The 24,259-nt window shown below is 38.8% G+C and overlaps 2 protein-coding genes across 3 annotated transcripts in view; one reads left to right on the top strand and one right to left on the bottom strand.

The window, feature by feature from the left end:
• Positions 1-12,350, top strand: part of dpysl3 (dihydropyrimidinase like 3) — a 31,620-nt gene extending 19,270 nt beyond the window's left edge. Inside the window, exons 9-14 of one of the 2 annotated variants that reach the window (XM_084940690.1) lie at positions 626-782; positions 1,197-1,338; positions 2,142-2,312; positions 5,261-5,440; positions 7,060-7,213; positions 10,556-12,350. In XM_084940690.1, the coding sequence (XP_084796816.1) occupies positions 626-782; positions 1,197-1,338; positions 2,142-2,312; positions 5,261-5,440; positions 7,060-7,213; positions 10,556-10,650 (899 nt within the window). In that variant the 3' untranslated portion in view covers positions 10,651-12,350. Of the gene's footprint in view, positions 1-625; positions 783-1,196; positions 1,339-2,141; positions 2,313-5,260; positions 5,441-7,059; positions 7,232-10,555 lie in introns of both variants that reach the window. The other variant, XM_084940689.1, reaches the window with a different exon arrangement.
• A 2,606-nt stretch (positions 12,351-14,956) lies between these two features.
• Positions 14,957-24,259, bottom strand: part of stk32a (serine/threonine kinase 32A) — a 65,317-nt gene continuing 56,014 nt past the window's right edge. Inside the window, exons 12-13 of the mRNA XM_084940687.1 lie at positions 20,306-20,370; positions 14,957-17,541 (exon numbers count right to left, since the gene is read on the bottom strand). Coding sequence (XP_084796813.1) covers positions 17,424-17,541; positions 20,306-20,370 — 183 coding nt within the window. The 3' untranslated portion in view covers positions 14,957-17,423. The remainder of the gene's footprint in view (positions 17,542-20,305; positions 20,371-24,259) is intronic.

Here is a 24,259-nt window from a genome sequence, read left to right as displayed (position 1 = left end):
TTCAGGTCTTTTCTGTGGTTGAGCTGTCACACACACTTTTCCTTAGAGGATAGAACAGATGTGAACCAAGAGCCTGCCTGGCGTAGATGGATTGTGAAATTAAAAATTTTTGAGAATGTGATGAAAACAAGCAGAGAAGAACAATATGTGTTTGAATGTCTTTGGTGGAAAGCCAAATGAGGTTTTAACACACCAGATTGCTGACCTCAGATAGCCTTCTCTGCACTCAGGTGAATCCATTAGGAGCATTTATGAGCTTGACACGTTTGTTTGGCTCCATTCCCGAGCTGTTATGTGAAAACCAGGAAATAATAATGTATGTTAGTTCAAGGGACTATGAAGAAGCATAAGAGCACACATGTGTTAGTGACAGGACTCAAACCGTGCATGAAAGAGAACAACCTCAGCTGCAACTGAGCAAGTGGAATTTGTGCATTGCCAATGCTGGCATGGTTCCCCTGCTGGAAACTTTCACATGAATTGCCAAAGCTTTTAGCGAGATTAAACTGCTGACAAAATAAAAATAAAGGTGCACTAACGCAATTGATGATTATGCAAATGGATACCCTCACACTTGGCACTTTGTTGACGTCTAACAAAGTTTTGACTGATTTTCTTTTCCCAGGAAATGTTGTGTTTGGGGAGCCAATCACAGCCAGTCTGGGCACTGATGGGACACATTACTGGAGCAAGAATTGGGCCAAAGCAGCTTCTTTTGTAACATCACCTCCTCTTAGCCCCGATCCTACCACTCCAGACTATCTGAACACACTCCTGTCCAGGTACACATCCCCTTTGCAACTTCATTTTGCATGTGCAGAAACGTTGTTTTTTGTAAGTGCCATGAACACCACTGTGTTGTAAAATTATAGCTATTAAAGTTTAGATTTTAGATTTAGATACATCCAAAGTTTGTGTTTCTTATGAAAAATCAGCAATTGTTGTGCAAGAAATGGACTTCATCTGGTAAGTGAGTTACTGCTTCATGTGGAAACAGGAAACATTAGTAATGGTTTACACTGGAAGGACAAACTCTGGCACGCTGCATACTTCTTTACTTTCAGTCCCCCTCCTGTTTTGTTTTGCTTCTCCTGCTGAAGTAGAAGCATATTTACTTATGTTTACAGAACTTTAATTCTGTACACAGACTTTACTGTCCTGGTGTAATACCTTCAATATGCCTCTTCTCCTCCCAGTGGAGACCTGAGTGTGACTGGCAGCGCTCACTGCACCTTCAGCGTGGCCCAGAAGGCCATTGGCAAGGATGACTTCACCCAGATCCCAGAAGGTGTCAATGGAGTGGAGGAGAGGATGGCTCTCATTTGGGACAAAGCTGTGGTGAGGACAATCACATACTGATAGAGGCGCATGGTGACGTTTATTTTTATTTTTATCTTGATTCATTTGATTTCTACGATTTTCCCAGAGGAACATCGGCAACTTTATGTCCCTAAGCGTTGTTTTAGCAGTCACCTGTGGTGTTTCACTCAGCAGCTCCACTATGTCACTCTCTGTGCCTCTTTTACATGTCCATTCATGTCTGTTTTTCCCCTTTAAACAGCACTCTAGCCTTATTTTTTTCTCTATATCACTGTGTCCGTATAATTAACATGCAGCCTTATTGAGCTTTGCCGTAAAGTGCATTGCTGGCTCTGAAATTTGGGTAGGCTTTTAAACATAAAACTCAATACATTTCCTCAGCACAAGTACTTAGAATCCTGGCTCACACCAAACTTGGACCGACTGTCAGTAGGCCTATTTTTAAAAGGTTGACAAAGGCTAGCTGTTTTCCCTGCTTCCACTCATCTTCTAAGAAATCCCCCATTAAGGACAGCTTCATATTTTAATGCTAAAATATTGAACCTTCACTTACATATAGTATCTTATGTTGAGAGATTTAAATGTAAGAAAAATGCATAATCTGAAACTGTTTTTATGGATATTTTCTCAAAGTTTAAAAACGTCCTCCATGCATTTACATTAATACTACAAATACACCATTCAGCCAATTGAATAATGTGTCTTCAGTAGTAGGACTACATGCTGTAGGTGTGCTCCATAATGCTAATATATGGATAATGGATACAGTCTCAACATTTCCAGTAATATTTGCTTGTGTGTTGTGCTTGTTTTGCTCTCAGACTACAGGTAAGATGGATGAGAACATGTTTGTGGGTGTCACCAGCACTAACGCAGCCAAGATCCTGAACCTGTACCCTCGTAAGGGTCGGATTGCTGTGGGCTCTGATGCCGATCTGGTCATCTGGGACACAGACGCCATTCGCACCATCACTGCCAAGACACACAACTCAGTATGTACTCAGACCAAAGTATCAGTTAAATTCAATTCGCAGGTCCTGGCTCTTTTTTTTTTTTTTTACTTTTTTTGCTTCCCTTTCTACTTGTTTTACATTTATGCTGTAAAACTATAGGCACTGTAATGCTTCACAAGTTCTCACAAAAACCTTATTTGATTTAGTTGGTTAAATATAACAGCTGTGTTACAAAAACCCCCCCAAAACATCTGGTATTTTTTAAAATAAGAAAAAAAAAATTGTGCTTTAAAGGGTGAGATGTATTTTTGGGCGGGGGGACAGACAAGTAGAATGTACAATCGGAGGTAAGTGTCTGCATCTGTGTGCAAGAGGCAAAGAAAAAGAGAGACTGAGGAAGAGAGAGGGAGAAGGGGAGACTGGGAGTAAGTTAGGGAGGGGAAAAAAAGCACATTTTTGAGCAGCTTCCAGAGAGGTCTGAGTACCTCGGAACGGAAATGAATTCTCAGTGGATCTTCACTAATTCCACTCCACACTGGGCTCACCACAAGACCAGGTCTCAATGCTGAGACTCAATACATTCAAAACTCCTTAATAATGATGAAGCAGTTATTTATTAAAAAAAAAGATTTATGCCGTGCTCATTCAACAAAATCAGACAAACAGCAAACAAACAATGTCTAGTTCAGCAGAACTGAAGTTAATCCACAGAGAATCTATGTGCTGTATAATCAAGAGGTATTTCCTTCCTCTATATCACTTTCACTTGCACAGATCCTCCAAAATACATGAATAATTGGAAAAGTGGGTTTAAAGAATGGCTCTCATTGTATGAGATTCTGTTACTGTAAACACTAATATTTCAGCTGGTTTCATAAAACCTTGGAGATTTTGGACATCTGTATACACTGCTTGTTGGCAAGCTGCACGTCTCATAAATAGAAAGCAACTTTGGTTGAAATGTATTTTTGATTTCATGGGAAACATCTCACATAATATGCAGCCTGGACCAGAGGTGATAGTGCACTGCATTTCCTCCTGCTTCCCAATGCACTGAGTTATGTATAATATTATAGGTTAGCACTTTGGTTTTTTTTTTTCACATTAAAGAAATGTTTTGTCACATTTTCCTAAGAGAACGGGTGGAAACGAGTGTAAAAAGGTCTGTAATGAATGTAAATGAATAACCCTTTTAAATTGCACTTAAGGCCATTTGAAATTTGAGCGTCTTTGTGTGTAGTTATGAGTTCAGAGTTCGATACTGAAAGTGAAATTACATTAGAAATGTGAAACTGCATCCTGTTGTACACTCTTACAGTTTAAGCCGAGGGCCTCACACACATTGTGCTCCGCACATACACACTATGTGTACAGTACGCACGGTATATATGAGTAATGAGGTTTCTGCCATTACACAGATGTTAAAGATTCCTCTCGGGCCGCTCAGCAGCAGAGGAAGTGTCCACACAGGAAATTACGGCTTCAGCAGCCTAGGACAAATCCTGCTTTTGCATAAACACTGTCCACGAGCAGGGAGAGTATGCATTAGCTGAAAAGCTAGTAATATCTAAATTGATCGCAGGAATGATGAATTGAAACGTGTAGATTTCAGTTTGTCTTGCTTAAAGGCTCGATGACATTTGTTTTTGTTGGAAGACGAGACTATGGCGCTGTCTCCAGATGGAGGAACAAGACGTGAAACAGAGAGAAGTGGACTAATAATATGCCTTCTCTAAATGTGGAGTACATCCACAGAGGATCTATGGGTTCTTGCATAATGATGTCACCCCTTTCATTTCCTCCTAGTCGCCCTTCCAGCTGTAAAACCACAGAGGGAAACAGATGACAAGAGCACAGCAGCTCCCACTTCAAATAAATCTCTCTTAAGGAGAACCATTGCAGGCAAAACGATTGTTTCTTCGTGCCCTGATCAATTTTTAAATGTGGGGCCTGTTTTTCTTCAGCGACATGCTTTCTTTCAGACTACAGAGAAAAAAAGCTTCCAAAACACACGTTCAAGTGCTTATTCAAAGACAACTAGTCTACTGGACATTAATATAAATAAGCACACATTTCATTAGATTATATGATGTGTTTAAATCTTGGTTTCCAAAAAATAATTGTCTAAATGTAAGCTAAGTAGTCTACATTGTATCCTAATGTCTTCAAGTGTCTTGCCTTAATGGGCAGCAAAATCAACCAGGAGCTGACCTGCTTACCAGCACACTGTGTTGGGGAATGCTTTCCCTGAAGTGTGTTATATCTCAGTGTGTTATCAGTAAACCCACATCTGGTTTTGATTGCTTGTTGTTGTCAACATAAAATACATAGATGCGCATAAGGGTATTTGGATACATAGAGAAGAACAGGCAGCATTACTGTTGGACACTGAGAGCCTGCTCAGATTAGTCATGACATCATGTTTGGCATGCAGCGAGTCTTAGTTATGTCCTGTTCTGGCCTGAATTTGGATGGCAGTAGAAAACAGGGCCGTGTGCAGAGGAAATAAGCAACAATGGAATGAGGGGAGGGGACCATCAGAGATTACACACATACAAAAAAAAGGAAGTTGGCACAAGGAAAAATGGAGGAGGATGAACAGCACAACATGGTTAAAAAATGCAAAGGATTACAGAAATCAAGGGAGTGAAAACATTAAGAAATGGACAACTGGAAAGAGCATTAGAAAGAAAAGTGAAAGAGCATACGGAGCCAGAAGAAGGGAAGGGCGGTGATACTACAAAGTACTACGAAGGCATCTGAGCCCAGCTGGATGAGGGCAGCTGTTTGTACATGCCAAACAGACAAGTGTGAAGAACTAGGTGATGAATGATAACGAATTCGAGAAAGAGAGTTACGTTTTAACCTCTTCTCCTCAGTCATTGAAGAGTACATTTAGCATATAACTAATAGGAAACTTTATCTAATAAACACTAGTTTCTTTGCCGCTGCAACAATCTTTGACAATATCATATGTGTGCTTTTAGGCTGCTGAATACAATATCTTTGAGGGCATGGAGCTGCGTGGCGCCCCACTAGTGGTGATTTGCCAGGGTAAGATCGTTTTGGAAGATGGAAACCTTCACGCCACCTCCGGAGTGGGCCGCTTCATTCCCTGCTCTCCCTTCCCTGACTTTGCCTACAAGCGTATTAAAGCCAGGAAGCAGGTAAGTGCAGTTATTCTTCTTTTACAGCCTACATTTTACATGTGGTAATATAGTTAGTGTATAAAACTTGAACTGAACAACATGAACTCCATTACAGCACTCACTGCACTGTTAGATTGCCAGAATAACAATAACATAACTAGAAAACCATAGAATACAAAGGAAATGGGGGGGAAAAACTCAGTGAAAGACTTTAAGGCCTTCTAGGATGTACCTAAAGGAAAGGAGAGTCTAGGGTGAAATAGAAGTAAGGATGGTGGGGAGAAAAGAGGGCAGCCATGGAGGAGGCAATGAAGTGGGATGTGGGGGAGATATAATAACTCTGACATCACCCTCCAAGGTTCAGCCACAGGGCACTGACTGTGCTTACACGCTGTAAGGTCCATACACTGAGGGTGGTCATGGCTTTGTCATCTCGGATTAATAAAGATACATTGACTTTGGATTTGGATAACACTTTTAGAGAGACCTACCGCACACGCTAAGAGGATTACTCATACTATTAAACTTGCATTTTAACTTTAGACTCTCGATTTTAAAAGATATTTAGGAAGGTGGCTTTGATTACAGCAAGAGCCACTGAGTAGCTGAGGTTGGAGAGAACTTGATGCTTTCTTGATACATAGGGAGTTTGTTTTTATGCTAAGCTATACATGCTTGATGCTTCATACTCAGCATACATACATGGGAGTGGTATCAGTTGGCAGTAAGGTGTAAAACATATTGTCCATATTGATTATTTATTTCCTGAATAGGTGGGAAATCAAGGAGAACTTGTGAAAGTATCCGAATAGAAAAAGATATACATGTAGAAACTTAGAGAACCCAAACTAAAGGTAAATTAAATGTTAATGTGCAGTCAGGGCCAAACCCAGAAAGCTACTGGAGTTAAGTAGCACTATTTCATTAGACACCCACCCTAAAGTATTACTCATCTGTTCAAAGTGTGAGAAATGGGCCCATTTAACCATGTGATGTATAGCAGCTTATACTTAAAGCAGCCCCTGCTTACTGCTCTCTTGCCATCTTTCTTACGGCCCAAGAAATCTCATAGCCCAACAGTTTCTTAATTCACAGCTGGCTGCTGATGAAAAAATGGAGCTGTAGTAACAGTGTGCTGTTTGTCTTGGTAGCAGTTACTGTTATGCTTTTCTTCATTCACAGATGTCTCTTTTTAAGTCTTGACCGAGCTTCCAAGATTCCACTGAGTCACGCCACTGACAGACATACAGACAATGGCTTTTCACAGTCAGCTAATAGTTTCAACTTGATTTGAAAGCTTATAAATACATAACTGTATTTTGGTGACTCTTCTGTTCTATAACCTCGAGAAGTGCTTGATTGTGTGTGTTCGTGTTTCAGTTTGCGTGTTTCTGTGTATGTTTGTGTGGATTTGTAAATCTGGAACTGACTCTTGGCAGGAAAAGATGCATATATAATTTATATACAGTTATACAGACAGCCATGTAATGCTAAACATGTGTGAAGCTAGTTTAACCTTTTGTTGCACAGCAAAATGCCATAATGTTTCTCCTAGTACCTGCATGTTGGTTCTGTTTCTACATGCAGGTACTTTATGTTTCTTTTCACCATCTCTGCTCTTTCTGTTTGTCCTGTAGTTGGCTGTTCTGAGGGCAGTGCCCAGGGGAATGTACGATGGCCCAGTTTCTGAATTCTCCATGTCCCGTGGCGGTACCCCCTCGGCCTCGGCCCGTACTTCTCCAACCAAACAGCCTGTCAGAAACCTGCACCAGTCTGGATTTAGTCTAGCAGGTAACCCTGCACCATGCGGTGAGACCACTTTCTTAATAGAACAACAATCCCTGTGTTACCCAGTCATTTCTTCCACGTATCTGTCCACATACTGTACGTACAAACATTAGAGGAGCATCCATGGTCATCAGCTAAACCACCCTCATACTTATCTATTTTAACTCAGTTACTACTTCATTATATGAAGTCAGATAACAGTCATGTGATTCTCATCATCTCTTTGCGTTTTGTCAATGATTTATTAAAAGTCCTTGGCTGACTGGAGAGTAACCCAATAATGTCTTATTATCTCGTTTCATGCATTACAATTTGCACACTATGGCATGCATTTGCTTGCAGTACATAATGCTCCAAAAAGAGCTGTCTGTTTGTGCATTTCATTAAGGCAGTTGCTTGAGTTCTTTTGAGTCTGATTGAAGACTCTATTAAATTAAATTTCTAACACAGTCAGTAAAAGTTTTCACTTTAGTGTTGTTCGATGGAAAGTAAACATGACCCTGGATTAAGCACGCCTTTAATGTTAAAAGCGTTTAAAATATGTGCAAAAGTCTTGATCCACTTTATATAACTTTATATTTTGCTCCCAAGAAGCAAGACAGTTTTGTCATTTTTATTTCAAAGGTCTTTCATAGTTTTCACTCATTTCCAGTCTAGTCCTCGTACCTGACTATTTTCAGAGGAATGTTTATATTAAACCACTTAACGCTGACCTATGACTCATTCAAGCATAAAAAAGTCACCTAACTCGAGGGATGAACCTGTGTTGTGTTTGCACATAGCAGACAACTTAACAAACAGACATTTTTAAATTGTATCTTTCAGCAATTTCTTTATACGAATCTATGGATATTGGCAAAGATAACACATGTTGACATTAACATCAACTACAGTAATACAGCCTCTCTAATAGAATTCAAGCCCTCTTAATATTTTAGCAACATGAACTGTTGTAGGCTTTGCAAAGCCAGGATATGTGTTAAGATTTGTGTCTGTTTTTTATATTCTTAATTTAGTTTTTTAGTTTTGCTCCGGGTCCTTTACCTCCTGTAATTCCTCTCTATCGTTCTCTCTCTCATCCTCTTTTCTGTCTCTCTTAAAATGTGTCTGTTAAATAAAGGCAAAAAGCCAACAAATACATTTAACAAGGTAGCATAAAAGAAAATACTTTGAAAAGATTTTTAGAAAGCTGCAGGAAATGAAATTTTCACCACATTTGAACCTACGTTTCGAGCTTTAAAAAGTACAGCATTTGCAGTCATCTGGACCTGATTTGTTAAGATACCCTATCTAATGTGAGAGCTCACAATAACATTCACGTTTGACATCGGTTAAATTTTGCTGGGCTGCTGAGTGACAGTATGATTGTGCCCATGTGTCAGGGCAGCACTAGATTAGCTTCAAGTAAACAAATGTGAGAAATGCACTTTGTCAAGCTACCAAGCAGTGACGCTTCATACTCGTGTTAAAATCCCAAGCCACTCAGTGTTTGCGCTGTTTTACAATCAAACAGAGCGACCGTAGCTGATTCTGTCCTCCCTGACTGACTAAACGTGTCCATGTGTAGCATTACATCAGTGAGAGCAACTCTGGTTAACCTGGAGAGACCACAGCTGGGTTCACTGCAGTCTTTGGAAGTCGTTACAAATATATGGATCATTTTTAAAAGCTGATAACTCATTTGGATAAACAACTGTACTTAATGAAGTTTGGCACTTCATTAAGTTACTGTATTAAGCAACCTGTCTTTGCAAGTGTTTGAACTCAGAGATGAAAAAAGACAATGACCTCCACTGGAAAGAATTTCTAAATTTGAGTACATGAATTAAGAGGGGAGTAAGACTGCTCCTACTTTCCCAGGCTTTGAAATATTTACGTGTTTAAGTAAGTTTGCTGTATAATTGTATGTGCCTTCATGTGCATGCTCTCTCACTGAGTCTGATCTGTTATAGTTTTCCTGGGATACCGCCTGCAGAGTACATTTGCTTGTCTGGAAGAAGTTGGGAAGGATTGTTTGCTTAGACAGAGTGTATCATAGTCTGACATCATTCCACTTTCCATTTATATACGCACTGATCATTTGTTAGACCAGACAACCTGACTTATCATTTGGAAACACCATTCTTTATTTCAGACTTAAGCATCTTTTGTTAATGCTTCACAGTCCTCGTACAGCAGTAGGTCTACTCACATTTGCATTCCCCTGTCACCTCAGTGATACATACCATATGTCATAGATAATGATGTGTTTCAAGAAGCCCTCTAGTGTTGGGAAAGTAATAACGTGAGTGCATCATGGCAATTATTTGTGTGCCGTGATGACATGAAAGCTGTCCTGTCTGACAGGATTGACAAATGCTGCTACTGGTTTCCAGTGGAGGGCAAAAGGGAGTAAATCCCATCATCAGTTCTCTGATTTATTTAATCTGTCACATGTTTGCACATTACTGTAGTCCCAACATACGAGACTATCTCGGTGGTTTTGTTATGTTACTTTCATCTCAAGAAAACGACACAGCATAACCTAATTTGTACAAGGGCAGAGGCGCTCCGACTGCTCTGTATATGTGATCGAGTTACACTCATTTGATATGGTTTAACGTTGTTAGAGCTTAAATTCAACCCAGTCACCCCAAGAAATTAATTTAGTTCCATAAAGCCTAACCAATCAGATATGAAGGGGCAAAATATTAGATGATTATATATCTTTGTAACACTTTATGCTAGGGGCTTACTTTTTTTACAGCGGAGAACTGATTTTGGGTTCAAATGAGGGGTCTGGTGAGATCTTAATCCTGTCGTGGGATATTTTATTTTTTATTTTAATACAGTAATCATATAACTTTTATACATTCCTGAGATATCACCAATAGTGTAGTATTTCATAAGATTATGACGTTGAGATTAAACAAACATATAATAGGCCAAATGCTGTAGATCTTACATGGTAAAAGAACATTTACCTCATGACTGTATGATAAATATTTACCCTATTTTCACAGCTTTAAGAAAAATTGGGGTTTTAAAGTAAACAGTAGACTACACCAAGGCATATGTAATTCACACTTTACCATTAATTTCATGAACATGCACTTGAGAATATCAGTGCATAACTAAATGTGTAAATGTATGTTCCTCCCATATCTAAATTGCTTGCCAGTGTTTTTCATGCAAGCACAAGTAATTTATAGGAATTTGATTGGGTTTAATTAGAAATCTATGTGTTCATTTCTCAGAGAAACCCTGCAGATGTCTTCCTTTTGTACTCTTTGACTCTGCTTTTCTGCCCCCACCCCCCAGCCGATATCTTTGGTCTCTTTATCTTGTCCTTCTCTCTCTTTGCAGGTCCTCCCACCCCTGATGACATCCCCATCAGGCCTGCTGGAAGGCGCATTGTAGTGCCCCCTGGTGGTCGTTCCAACATCACATCTCTCAGTTAAACAGCAGGACACGCAGAAAAAAATGACAACAGCCAGAGTGCAGGATTGAAGAGGGGAGGGGGGAGGAGATGCAGAGGACCACGATTATTTCAAAGTTACAAAAACAAACAAAAGAAAAAAGCAAAACACTGAATCCTCATGCCTTACCTGTCACAATGCTACTATGCTCATATGAGAAAAGTATCCCTTTTCCTCTGGAATGTGAACCAGCGTCAAGTATATAGATGGTTGTGTTTTGGGAATTTTTTTTTTTTTTTACTGAAAGTGTGAAATTTCCACCAAATTCACATGACTGATCTAAGTCTCATTACTTATCTATATGGAATAGTTATCTGGTACTTTGGCAATGTGAAAACATCAGGAAAACTCAGTATAATCACACAAAAACAAAACAAAAAACAAACCCTGTTCGCAAAGGAAAATGGATACCACATGTCTCAGAATGACGCTATCGTTCGTTCATCCTGTTCGGCTTTCAATGTCACCCCTTTTCAGTAGCCTGCTTGCTCCATAGTCAGCAAAACATAACACTAGATTCCACAGTAGCCATGTATTATCTTGCAGTATGTTTGGTTAGCTCTAGGTGGCATTGTACATATGGTAGATGTGATGTAGCTTTGTGGATGATGTTGTTGCAGCTTGTTTGGGTTTCCTGGACCAAGTTAAAGGTAGTTATCGAAACTGAGGGCAGGAGTGCTGTCGGGCATGGAGCTGCATGGGCCGCATTAATATGGGTGACGTGATCCATGATACTGCTGCACTCCTCCTCTTTGCTTTTTGGTGACTACCATCCCCATGATGTACTGTACTGATTATTGATGTTTAAAAAAAAGGAATATGAACAAATCTGCTTGGGAAAGATTATGTGAAAACAAAAGAATAGAAAGAAGAATTATTAGAAACATTTTTTTTCCAGATTTTTTTCTTAATCCCAAAAAAAGGTTTATATGAGTTTTTGTTTCCTGCATTCCATCGTCACTAGAAAAAAAGAGCTTTGCGAGAAACCGTCCTTTGCATTTGCTTCTAACTTACTGGCTGTTTCTGCAATCCTGAATCATCTCGAAAAGGATAAAGGGAGGGGAAAAAAGATTATGAAAGGATGATCACACGAATTAAAAATAAATGTAACTGTCCCTTGTAACTACGACTTTAACTGAAGAGCTTTGCAACTGAGGCCAACAAAAAAGACTGATGCAATGAATTGATGAAGTATAACAAACCTGCTTTATGATAACACTTTAGCTCTGGCTTTATTTTTTCATTCAAGACTAGGACAAGGGGAAGCCCGTCATTCCCTCTGTCATCACAGCATAGCCCTCTAATGCAGCACATTTAACATCAGCACGAATATAACTGAGCCCAGTTCAGTTTACCTAAATACTCTGGATGTGATTGTGTTGGGGGGGCGTTTGTTTTTTTTCACGTCTTCGCTGTTTCTTGATAAGGCAGAGGATTGCAGTGCAGTAAGGTAAGCTTTGTATTCTGTTGTTGGCCCATTGTGGGGGGAGAGGGGAAGACGATTGTGTTTTTTTTAATCTGGCAGGTGGTTTGTTGTATTTATGTTACTTTGACAACCTTTGTTACTGTTTTTATGTTGTTTCTTTTTTACTATTGTATCGAAACCCAGAGATGGCAGGTCAAAAATACAGTGTGCTTTGGACGTATGATTTGTTTCCAGAATAAACATGAGTTGCAACTTATTGGCTGACTTGTTTTATTTTATAATATTAATTATTTAACATCAAGATGTATGGAAATATTTAATAGACTAGTTTGAGTGTGTAAAGCAAGGAAGGCTTCAAGACAGTTTTTTTTACAACCCTGTTTCCAAAAAAGTTGGCATTTTGCATAAAATGTAAATTTAAAAACAAACAAACAATCGTTTGAAGCAGATATATAACTGAAAATATTACAACAAATGCACTAGCAGCAAATGAAAGTTGTACGCTACACTATAAAAATGATCTACTTTGATTAACTTTGCTTCTTTCACTTCACATCTGTTTTGCATCCATAATTACTTTTTAATTCTGGATGTTGTTTGGACAAATGTTCTGGCACCATCATGTTATATGCACTTCGCGTGTTAGGTCATTCCTATGTATTGTGTGAAAAATTGCCATGACTCACTTCCCAATAAATAGTGATTAGAGCCCTGCAGCACTATACCTCTGCATAAACATCTTTATGTGGCCACAGTTTCTGCTTTATTGGCCTGCATATCTCCGGGGATGATTGAAGAACTTCTGACATCTCTACACATGTGCAAGATCTACAGTGCTGTGCTAAAGTAAGTTAGTAGTAGATTAAGATAACCTGAGTAAATACAAAACCTATTTTGAAATCTGATTTTGTTTATTAAGCAAAAAGAGCCTCATCTGCCTCTGTTAGGCTCAGTGTTCATGATTTAGCAAGAATGGTCAGCACTCTAATAATACAGAAGCACTTCCAGGAAGGTTCATGGTTTAAAACATTTATTCTAAGAGCAAAGTTTATTAGTGCCAGATGCCTGTTATCCAGGTTTCTCAGTCAAAGTGTCAGAACTGTGTCTGCTTTTGTCTTAACTATTTGCATGTGTCATGTATTTGCTCATTATGGAAAACTCAGCCTCCTGCAGCTACTGGTATGGAAACATAGCTGTGGCACAGTTTGTGCAGGATTTCAGTATTTCTCTATCCTGAAATCCTAAAAGGCTTCCCACTGCCTTGGAAATGTGAAGCAGCTTATTATGCGTTACACATCTTATTACTGTCAACAATAGAATTAACATAATCATTGCAGTAAAACTTCAGCAAACATACTGTCAGCGCTGCAGCAAGGAAGGGACTGTAACAATGACAGTGTGCATATCCATTACAAGGTCCAGCAGTACAGAAAGGGGTACCACTAAGACCTGAAATTTAATCATAGTTAAGTCTCAGGATGCCAGGCAATGTTGGCATTTTGTTTAAACAAAGGTTAAGAAAATAACCTTACATTACATGTGCTTCCACAACAGAGAAAAAAGAATGTCTTATAACCAAAATCTGACTACTTTGGCTGGACAAAGTGTCCATAGTCTCTCATAGTTCTTTCATAGCGGGGGCTACATACACATGCCCTCAGTTTTATGGCCCAGCAGTAAAACTTCTGCGAGGTCCCTCTTGGATTGTTAGGTAGTGAGTAAATGTCTCATGACATCACACTAATGATGGGGAAAAGCAGACGGAGCAATGAGTCTGCAACCGCAATCTAAACAGAAGTGTGCGTGGTGGCTGTAAGTGTACACTGTGGTTTGATTTCACATCATTATCAGAATACTCTCCAGAAATTTGTCAAGCATCTTCAGACATGCACAAAAACTGCAAAAACACTTGATGTAAACAAACAACGCTGTAACAGGACGAGTTATGAATATCTCTCCTTCCCTTAACATTTACATTTAACTTACGGAGTTCAGATTGTTTCAGATGAGCCTGTGGGACTCATCCAGTCCTTTCATTTCCCACTTGGTGAAGTAGTGCTGATGCTAGTCATGCAGTAGTAATAAAATAAGGGGTTTGACTGTGTAGTATTATTATTTCCTGTACTTTAAGTGTTATTGGAAATGTATTAATAGTTGAGAGCGTTAATGCACTCTTATTTGCCTTGGAAAATTATAGATTATAAGTAATAAATCACCTTTATTATCAAATACAGTGGACATTTTTGCACACACACTAACAAACTGGAAGCGATTCCCTTACCTTCTTGATAAGCAGAGAGATCATTAAGCTGAGGTTTGCTGATTATATCTGTTTGATGCCCAGCAGATTGGGGAAGTATTTATCAGCTGAGAGTCCCATTTATGTGGAAAGTGCTGCCTCAGCTCTGGTTTCTATGGAGGAGAGATTGGACTGTGCCTTCGAGATAACCTAGGGAAGGGCTGGTCTCAGGTCTGTAGTTTGTAGATGTATGTGGGTGAGAGAAGGGACAGGAAATGCTTTGAGTTTTTTGATACTGACTGCATTAAAGGAATTCCCTGAGACACTTATCCACTGCCGATTTAGCCTAGTATCACACTGACAGTAAACAGTGGCCACTGAAGCAGGTTTTTCAATATACATTAGCTTGGTTTTGATTTCTCCACATGTGATATCAAAAATGTTTTCAACTTTCTCTTTTCAACTCTTTTTGCACATTAACCATAGGTTTCCAATCCAAGACTCACTGTACCTGTAGTCAGTTACCACTAGGGGGCAGCATTATCTTTAGACTGGAGCAGAGTAATGTCCAAATCAAACTTCTTTTCTTTTTTTTAATGGAATAAAGCACAAGGACAGTCAGGTTGGTTCAGAAAAAGAAAGTTATTATTTAAGGCACACCTTAACAGTTTGCAACTCCAACACATTTAATTACAATAAACACACAGTGACAACTGAAGGACAACAAAACCGTAAGAGGGGTGAGATTCACATGTGTGGAACAAGTGTATTCTCAGAACAAATTCTTCTTCTTTTTCTTCTAACACATATGTTTTGTTGAGAAATTATATTACCTGGGTCAAGTACCATTTGCCATTGAGTTTTGTTTTGGGGTTGTTTTTTTTTGTTTTTTTTGTTTCTGAAGGTGGCAAATGTGCCACACTGAGGCAATAATTCCAACATTTTGATACCCATATAAGATCAAATTGAAATACTGTTTGCTTGACGTGTATCCAGTATTATTCCATCTACTGAACTATCCCACCTTATAATATACAGACACCTTTTACAGAAACCCACCTTTGAATTTCTAAAATCACATCTATGACAACAACAACAACGACACCACAAAAGTAATTTGAAAAACATTGCACCTGTCTTCAGTAGAAAAGTGCCAAGAGTCATTCAGTTAGAGATTAAACTATATTTTAAATGTAATTACAAGAGATCATAGACTTGAAAGGATTGAGTGATACTGCAGCTAGACAAGCTCAAGGTCAATAGAGTGGCACAGTGGGATTAGTATAAATCACATTGACTTACAGATTGTGAAAAGAGCTCGGGTTTTTAAAACATGCACATATAGCTATGGGAACCAGCTGTGTGCCATATCTATGGTCTAAGGCACCCCTCTGCAAACCTCAGAGGCAGGTGTGGTTTTCGGATATAATATTGAACAAGTCTATGGCAAATCTTACTGAACGAAAGAAGGGTGTTTTCACGCCTTCATTTGGATGCTGCCAAATTTTATATCAGTGTTGTAGCAGCTGCACAAATGTGTTGATGCAGCAGCAGATTGCAAATGGATTCTGTTTTTTATGGGAGCAATTAAGAGCGATTACAAATTTGCAGACTTATCTGGTGGCACATATGCATTTGGTTGTATCCAACACAAAACAGGAAGAACATAAGTAAAAAATACAAAAACAGACATGAGTGCAGACAATAACTGAAAAATGAATGCAGTCTAGGAGTCAGCTTAATCATCATTTAGAAAACCACCCTAAGGAGATAAATATTCACTCACAGCATAAGATCTTTTTTTGTTTTTGTTTCTCTGTGCATAAATGCTACACTTTATGAAGAAGCGTGTGCAAAGCGAGGTTCAGTGCAGAACATATAACATCTACCCTCTAGCTTTTTTCTATGTTTTCATCGCAGTGAACCTTTTTGTGAAGACCCAGTTTGTCATTTGCAGATTGAAGCAAAGATTAGTCCAAAATGTCAGCGTTTTGATGAAGATTTCCATCAGGACACACTGATTAAAGTCAGCATGAAACGTAAAAGCTCCATATAAACATCCAAGGTTGAGAAAAAAAGCTAGTTTGGTAGCTGCATTTTAAATACACATCATGACTCCACATGACCCATAAGCAAGTCAAGGAAACATATGGGATGCTTTGCTTATATCTGCTGCTGATTGGAACTGGGACTTCAAACCAAATGCTAAAATCCTATCATCTTTGTTAACTGGCAAAGCTATGCAACATGACCACTACCAACATGTACCTGCTGCTCTGATAAAATGAGCCATTCGTGCTCAGTTCTACAATTTAGCTACATAGATTTTTTTCTTAGAGGAACTGGTGTTTGCTGTGTTAAATCAAATATCTTGTTTTATGTTTCAAAGTTGTCCAGTTTTAATGTTTTTGCACTCCTATTGTCATGCTCATGTCCCGATATTAAATAGAGCACACTGTACAATGGCGTCATCCTCAGTGTTCTTCAACACCTGCTGCCCATCTGCTATGTTGTCGGTCTAATTCCATCTTGTTGTCATTTTTTATGTAGCACTGGTGAACCATGTTACACTTACATAACCACCACGGACTAAAAAGTCTCCCATCCAAGCAGCAGCAGCACATATAGCTTTTGGCCATAGTTGACCAGCTGATCAGATGTGGCTTTGTCAGGCAGGGAAGTGACTACCATTTCACCTCAGCAACTGCTCAGAGTAGAGGCTGAGCAGATATTAGAGCACCAGATGGATGTAAGGGAACATTATATGAGTGACACTCTGCTGAGAGCCATTCTTCTTGGTGACAGGAAAAATGCCTCGCTCGGGCATGGCTGCTGCTCCAGGAGTCCATTTCACTCCTGCAGTCCTGGAGTTCTTCATAATTTATTTTTTGTGAGTGAACAGAGATGCACAAGTGCATACTGTGGTGCATTTGTGTTGTGGATAACAAAGTGGTGCAGGAACACTGAAGGCCAGTTTCGAGTGCCTGTGCTCATAGAATAACATGTGTCTGGGTACAAATTGCAGATAGATATAAGCCGTGGGCAGGTGCAAGTGATGAGGGAGTAAGCAGGGATCTCGCATCATGAGATCTATCCTGATAAGTAGGCAGCTGGCTCGATATTGTTGTTCTGTCCATCTTCTATTGCCTTGTTCTTCTCACTTGTGGACAATTCAGAGGACTCGGTGTCCGCCACTGCTTTTCTTGACCTGTTGATGAAAGATTTATTTGAGTAGATATAAAGTCAGCCGGTGTCTGTTGCTATATTCTGCAAGAATACTGTAAAAGTTAACAATAACACATCTTTTCATCTTCCATGCAATGACTTAGTAACTAATTGCACTGAAATTGGATCATTTTAGCTTGACATTCAACCTGTAATTGCTAGCCTGGCATTTTATGATTTTTTTTAAATGGATACTTAAGAGGGAAACATGTATCAGCTGGTGGTACAGATATTATTCCCTGTGATGACAAAAACATGTAGCTGGTCCTATTTTACAGTAATTGTTCTTTTAAAGCTAAACCTACTGACCTTTTCTCCTACCTTATCAACCAAAATTTTAGCTATTTGTTACCTTAAAATTTGGTCTCCTTGTATACTAATCTAAAAATTGATGTTTTTACAGGAGCATCAATTTTTAGATTAGCGTCCATAGGAATTAAGAGGGTAGGTAGCAAGCAGATGCTGCTAATCAAATGCACTTGATTAGCTAATCACCAACAAGTGTGAACACCTCTGTAAAAGCAGAGGTTTTAGCAGTTTGGTAGTCACAAAATGTAACACAATGACCTTAAAGAAGGAGCTGTTGCTACCCACCAACCTAGGAACCGTTATAAGCCATTTCCACCCAATTTGAAGTCAAGTGAGAAAGATTATTCACAAGTGAAGAACATTAAAGACTCTCGCCAATCTCAGGCATGGACGTCCCAGCAATTTCACTATAAGATCAGACCACAATGCTCAGAAAAATTCCCAAAAAGCCAATAGCTACATGAGAGACTCTACAGGCCTTGGTTAGCATGAAAAGAACAAGAACAAGGTTTGTTCAGAAGTGTTCCCAGGAATCTTATTCTCTCTAAAAACAACACAGCAATTCAATTTAGGTTTGCAAAGCTGCATCGAACAAACAATAATAATGGATTGCATTTATATAGCGCTTTTCGAGACCCTCAAAGCGCTTTACAATTCCACTATTCATTCACACAGTGGTGGAGGCAAGCTACAGTTGTAGCCACAGCTGCCCTGGGACAGACTGACAGAAGCGAGGATGCCATATCGCACCATCAGCCCCTCTGGCCATCACCAGTAGGCGGTAGGTGAAGTGTCTTGCCCAAGGACACAACGACCAAAACAGCTGGGGATCGAACCAGCAACCTTCCAGTTACAAGATGAGCTTTCCAACCCCCTGAACAATGGTCGCCCACCCAGACATACATATTATGCCAAAAGTCAAGCATGGTGTTGGAGGGATGATGATTTGGATCTGTTTTTCAGCCATTCATTGAATCCACCATGAATGCCACTCTATACATAAACAGTAGAGTCTATATGTAGACATTTTAGAATATAATATGAGGACATATGTCTGATTAAAACTCCAAACTGGGTCATGTGATAGGACAATGATCACAAGAACAGCAGCAAAACTACAAAAGAATGGCTGAAAAGAAAAAAAGTAAGGTGGCAAATGGGCCAAAGTCAAGACCTCGATCCACTTGATAAGTTGTGTCAAGAAATCAAGAGAACTGTGCATAAAAGAATGCCTGCAAACTTTAATGACCTGAAGCAACATTGTAAAGAAGAGTGAGCTTTTCATCTCTAGTTTCTACTCTGAGCCGTGGAGTCGGTCATTCCAGCTGCCTGCTGAGCTTGCACACCTGACTCTCCTCACTCTGTGGCGTCTATGAGTTGACTTTTATAGACAACTTCAACTTGTTTTAGGAGCACAGAAAGCTTTACTGGAGGGATGATCTACACCCTAATAGAACCGGTTCACAGCACTGTATACATCATTAAGCATACATTATACTGCCAAAAAGTCCATAAGTAATCTAAGTCCTACCTTAAATCCTGTAAAATAACAATGGCACATTTGAAATAATACTAAAATATATTTTCTAAATTAAGCTTTTAGGTTTTTTCTATTGTTGTCTTTTTCCAGCTTTCCAACTGTTTAATTTGTTATTTGCATGTTGATAATACTACATATCATTTAATTTCATATAATGAATACAGAAGTTCATGAAATAAAGTATAAATATTTACACTTTCAGGTTAAGCTAGCTGAAGACTAAATTACCATTTTATTTTACAGTAAATTGAGTCAAACTAATTTCCTCAAAGCAACAATTTTATAGCCTCTAATATCTGTTTTTATGCCTTTTCTGTGTACTATTGGCTTGGCTTGGGATAATAAGGTTTGATAAATGATTTAGATAGACCGAAATAATCATGAAATTATTTTATGTTCTTGTAGAATATGCCACTGCGTGAGTCAACATTGCACCTGCCTGAACATTTCCTTATGCAAATTATGGTGGTGAATCATATCTCTTATTACTTCCAGAAACTTCTGATATACAGGATATATTCAGTACTGGGCAGCCTTTACCAGTTGCTATTTTATTTGCCTTAATCATATACCCACATTCTGATCATTCTGCCGCAAGCAGACATTTTACTGATTTTACTAATTTTTTTAATACCTTCCTTCATGCTTCCACCAAGCAGCAAGGATTATTCTATTATTCCTGGTTACAGCTAGAATATTTATTAAACCGCATATCCAGCAAACCAAACAATCATTATTATTATTGTTATTATTATTAATGATGGTGAAAATGCATAGTATTTACAGTGTTACCTTCATTTTGAGTCATTGTTTCTCATTTTTCATTTACTGAAAGCTACAGTGCTATTTATTCCATGAGAAGGCAGTATTAGCTGGTGAAGAAAGAATAGGCTCTTACTTTTCTCTGTTGAAGACAATGAAGTCTCTCTGGACATTATCCAAACGCTGCTGCAGCTGCCCATTCTGGGGGAGAGACAAATGTAAAAAAAAATCAGCTGTGACTCACTACTGGCAGTTGTGAAGAAGCAACAATAAAATCACGTCCAGCCATTAATCATGGTTATTCTTCTTGTCTTGGTGACTTGGATTTGTAATATGTGCTGGTGCACAGTACAGCGCAAATTGTTTGAATTGTCCAAAAGGTGCCAGTTGAAAAAATTCACCCAACTTATAAGACTGCATGTCTGAACCTGCTTCATGCAGGCCTACTCGGGACATATTTGGCCCACTTAATGATGTTAGACTACTCTAATGCCAAGACAAGGAGACAGGTGCTTTCTCACTTTCCCTAGGAGGCAATGAGGAGAGATCACAGAAATACATCATCATTATCACACTGTATTCATTGTGTGTGGGCACTAAAGAGAGACTAGGAGATACAACACAAGAGAGAAAAATAGAGAAAAACTGAATATGTAATAACCCTAAATTAAGTGTAATAAAGCTGCCCCTGTAGGACCTTCAAACCTTTATTGAATTTCCTAAACTGTTTAATTTTTAGGGTGTTTTAAGGCCTCATCCTTAGTAAAAAGAATCATACTCAAAGTTGCACATGCATGTATGGGCATGTGGTGCTTCCCCCTCAAGCTCAGTTAGATTGGCCCTCTACACTTCGAAATGGCTTACTTCCTGCCAAAGCTGTCACTCACACAGCCTAGCAGAGAGGTTCTGTACAGGTGCTGTCACAGTAGGGGGGGAGCAACTGGCATCCGAAAGCCATCAACTAATTTAGGGCAGGAAGACAGACTGGAGAGTAGAGAGAGGAGAGGCAAAGCTGGAGGAAAGGAGGAGCAGAAGAAGTTGGGAGTGGATTTTGTGATTTTACAAGCATGCCTGAGAGAGAGAAGGATAAAACAGCCCTATGATTAGTAGCCTATACATCTTGACTGCAATCGAGCCTCTGAGTTTTAGTGAAGGGACACTTTCAGTGCTGTATCAGAAAAGAAAAACGGCAGATTTGCATGAACCCAAAAGATACTGACACAACCACCCAGACAGAGACTGTAAGAACAGGGTGTGCTTTTGTGTGAGTGATACAGACAGAAAAAGGACAAAGAAACAAACAGGCAGACACTCAGAGTGGGGGGACGCAGCGTTACACATTATTTGTCAGGCATGAGTTATAGATCTGATACATAAAAGACATGATGAGGCATGAAGAAAGATATTGTTTTCTTTCTAACAGTGTCAAAATGATGCTTCGCATCTAAGATCTAAAGGCATGACGGGACCAATGAAAAAAAGAAAGAAAAACCTTTGTCCAACATTGTCTGTACTGCTATAACCCATGATAGGACATATAGTTTCCGTTCAAGTTGCAGAGGGAGCTTGAACAAAAAATGCACTGCTGTAAAGTCATGGAGCTCCTCCTTAGGGTACCGCCGGTCAGACTTGACTGAATACATTTTATGCGAGCTTATTTTTTTATGTCAAAATATATTTCCAGGGCCTGATTCACACTTTTGACTTTTGTGGTACCTTCTGGTCTTTTCCATGTGATCTCCTGTTGTAAAGCTGTGAAGAACATTTATTATTAATTTATTTATAAAATCCAAATTTGACTTAATACATCCACGTCACGCCAATCCACAGGGTGCTGATAATCAGTATTCACCTGTTCAAGAACAGTGACAGCAATAAGAAGTTAAACAACTATAGACATCTATGATGAACCCAGAAGGAACTGTTATGATTAGACACTTTGACATTTACACACTGTTGATCATCATGTTTCGCTTTTTTCTTTAGCCGCTTCTAAGTATAGGACATCCTCCACTTGTCAACCTTGTCTCTGTGCCACATGTTTTCTGTTTTGGGGCTTTTACTTTTTTTGATATATTAGATACCTGTTCAACACACTCTGAGCACTTTTAAGCATAGTTCTTATCATTTCTATGCAGACAACATTCAGCTATATATCTCTTTTAAGACTTTGCAGAGGTACTCAGACTCTACTAAAAGTTGTAGGAACAGTCCTTGCTTGTGCCCCTTACAGATTTGTACCTAAGCTCTTGTTTGCCTTTGCAGCATTAGCTACACCTTCTATCAGAAATGTTTTGGTAACTTTTGTTTCAGCTTTTATTTTGGATGCTCACAGCTTGAATCCTGTCCTAGATCTTGCTTTCATCACTGACACAATATTGACAAATTGAGTTCCAGTGTGTCAGGCTCTGCATTGGAAATTGTTATTCATGCATTTATTCAATCACATTTTTTGATTACTGTAACTCATTGTTCGCTTTTCACAAGAAAACCTCCCTTTTCTTTTGTGCCTTGAAAATTGAGGGTTAGATGTAAATTGATTCCTTCCTCTGTAACTGTACAATATGGGCAGATGTATAAATTGATGGAGACAAGGAGTGAGAAGGTCAGAAAGGAATCTGCCAGAAGAAGGCTCTGGCCTTGCTTTAACCGTTGACATTTCACTACTTCTTCTCTCCTCTTTGTCTCTTCCTTTCTTTCTTTATTTAATGCTTTTAAAAAGACAGTTCAGAAGCTAATTGCTCCAAATGGTAGATTAAACTTTCCATTTAATGAGACAAACCAACAGGGAGTGCTCTGTTGGATGAAAGCCTAACAGGAACATTTCTCAAGGTCCATGGCTAAGGCTGAGGCTGATGTTTGTTGTGACTGGTAATGAGCAATAGTATTAAAATATGTAGATTGCCTGACACATAAATGGCATATCGAATTACAGCCATTTGAGAAGATTGATCTGCTGTAATTTGGGAACTGTATGTGACATAATAGTGATGAAGTTAGTGGTGAATAATGAAATATGGATCGAAGGAATGCTTTAACCATAATTTAAACAGTAAAAATCTTCAGCTCAGATTCAACTGCTGAGTGTAGAAATCTCTGCTGTACAAGTAGTACTTCTTAAATTGCATGTGTTTGACTTCTCCTGATGATATTCCCTCAGACCTAAACCAAAGCCAAGTTCTGACTCTGCATTTTTAATCAGTGGCACACACAGAGTTGCTTCCTCAGATGCATGTGCAGCTCTCTCTCTATTCCAATGATCCATCAATTTATCTGACATCAGTGCTAATTAACTGGTTTTACACTACTTCTATGAAGCTTTTGTTTACTCAGAACAACCAGACATTCAATTTTTTAAGCTATAATTGAAAGAGATAGGAAATATTTGAAAGAGATCATTGAAAAAAAATCTGTTCTTCACTTTTTCTTACTTAAAGAAAAAACTTCATTCGAGCACATACAGATTTTGTCACTGTACTATACTTTGTTTCTGTACCCAAAGAACAAAAATTGTTTTATATCCTGTGAAAACCTTAATGTCAGCCTGAAGACAGCCTTTCCCATCTCTCTGTTTCTCTCCATGGGACTCCGTGATACTGAAACATGGCGCTGATTGCACCTTTTAGTGCCTTATTTCCAACTCACCCCCAATGCCCCACCCAGAAAATTGCTGTTTATTTTGAAATTTGCATTGAAAATAATGGATGTACTTTTACTATATTTACAGTTTTAGCAGTAACTTTTTAATCAAGCATTCACTCTCTTTTTAGCCTTATTATTGGTCACTACCAACTACCTGCTATTTACATATTTGATGGCATTTTCATTAAGCTATATCTCATTTTCATTAACTGCTGTTTTGCTAAACAGATAATGTGTGGTAGGTTTTAGCCACTTTTTGAAAATGGATGTAAACAAAAATTATCCACGAGTGGTGAAACTGAACCAAAACCAAACATGGCGCAAATGACTTAAGTCGAAAAAAACTTTGAAAGAGCTTCAGAAAGCCTGGAGCACTGCTTCTCAAGACCAATTTAAAAAAAATTGGTCTATTCTTCCAAGGTTTGGTTCCTTGGAAGAATAGATTATT

Source organism: Perissodus microlepis, chromosome 10, assembly GCF_051167445.1.
Source record: "Perissodus microlepis isolate ML-2025 ecotype Zambia chromosome 10, ASM5116744v1, whole genome shotgun sequence".
Taxonomy (NCBI): Eukaryota; Metazoa; Chordata; class Actinopteri; order Cichliformes; family Cichlidae; genus Perissodus; species Perissodus microlepis.
Note: the sequence above shows the minus strand (reverse complement) of the source record. Positions and strands in the feature narration are given on the sequence as shown.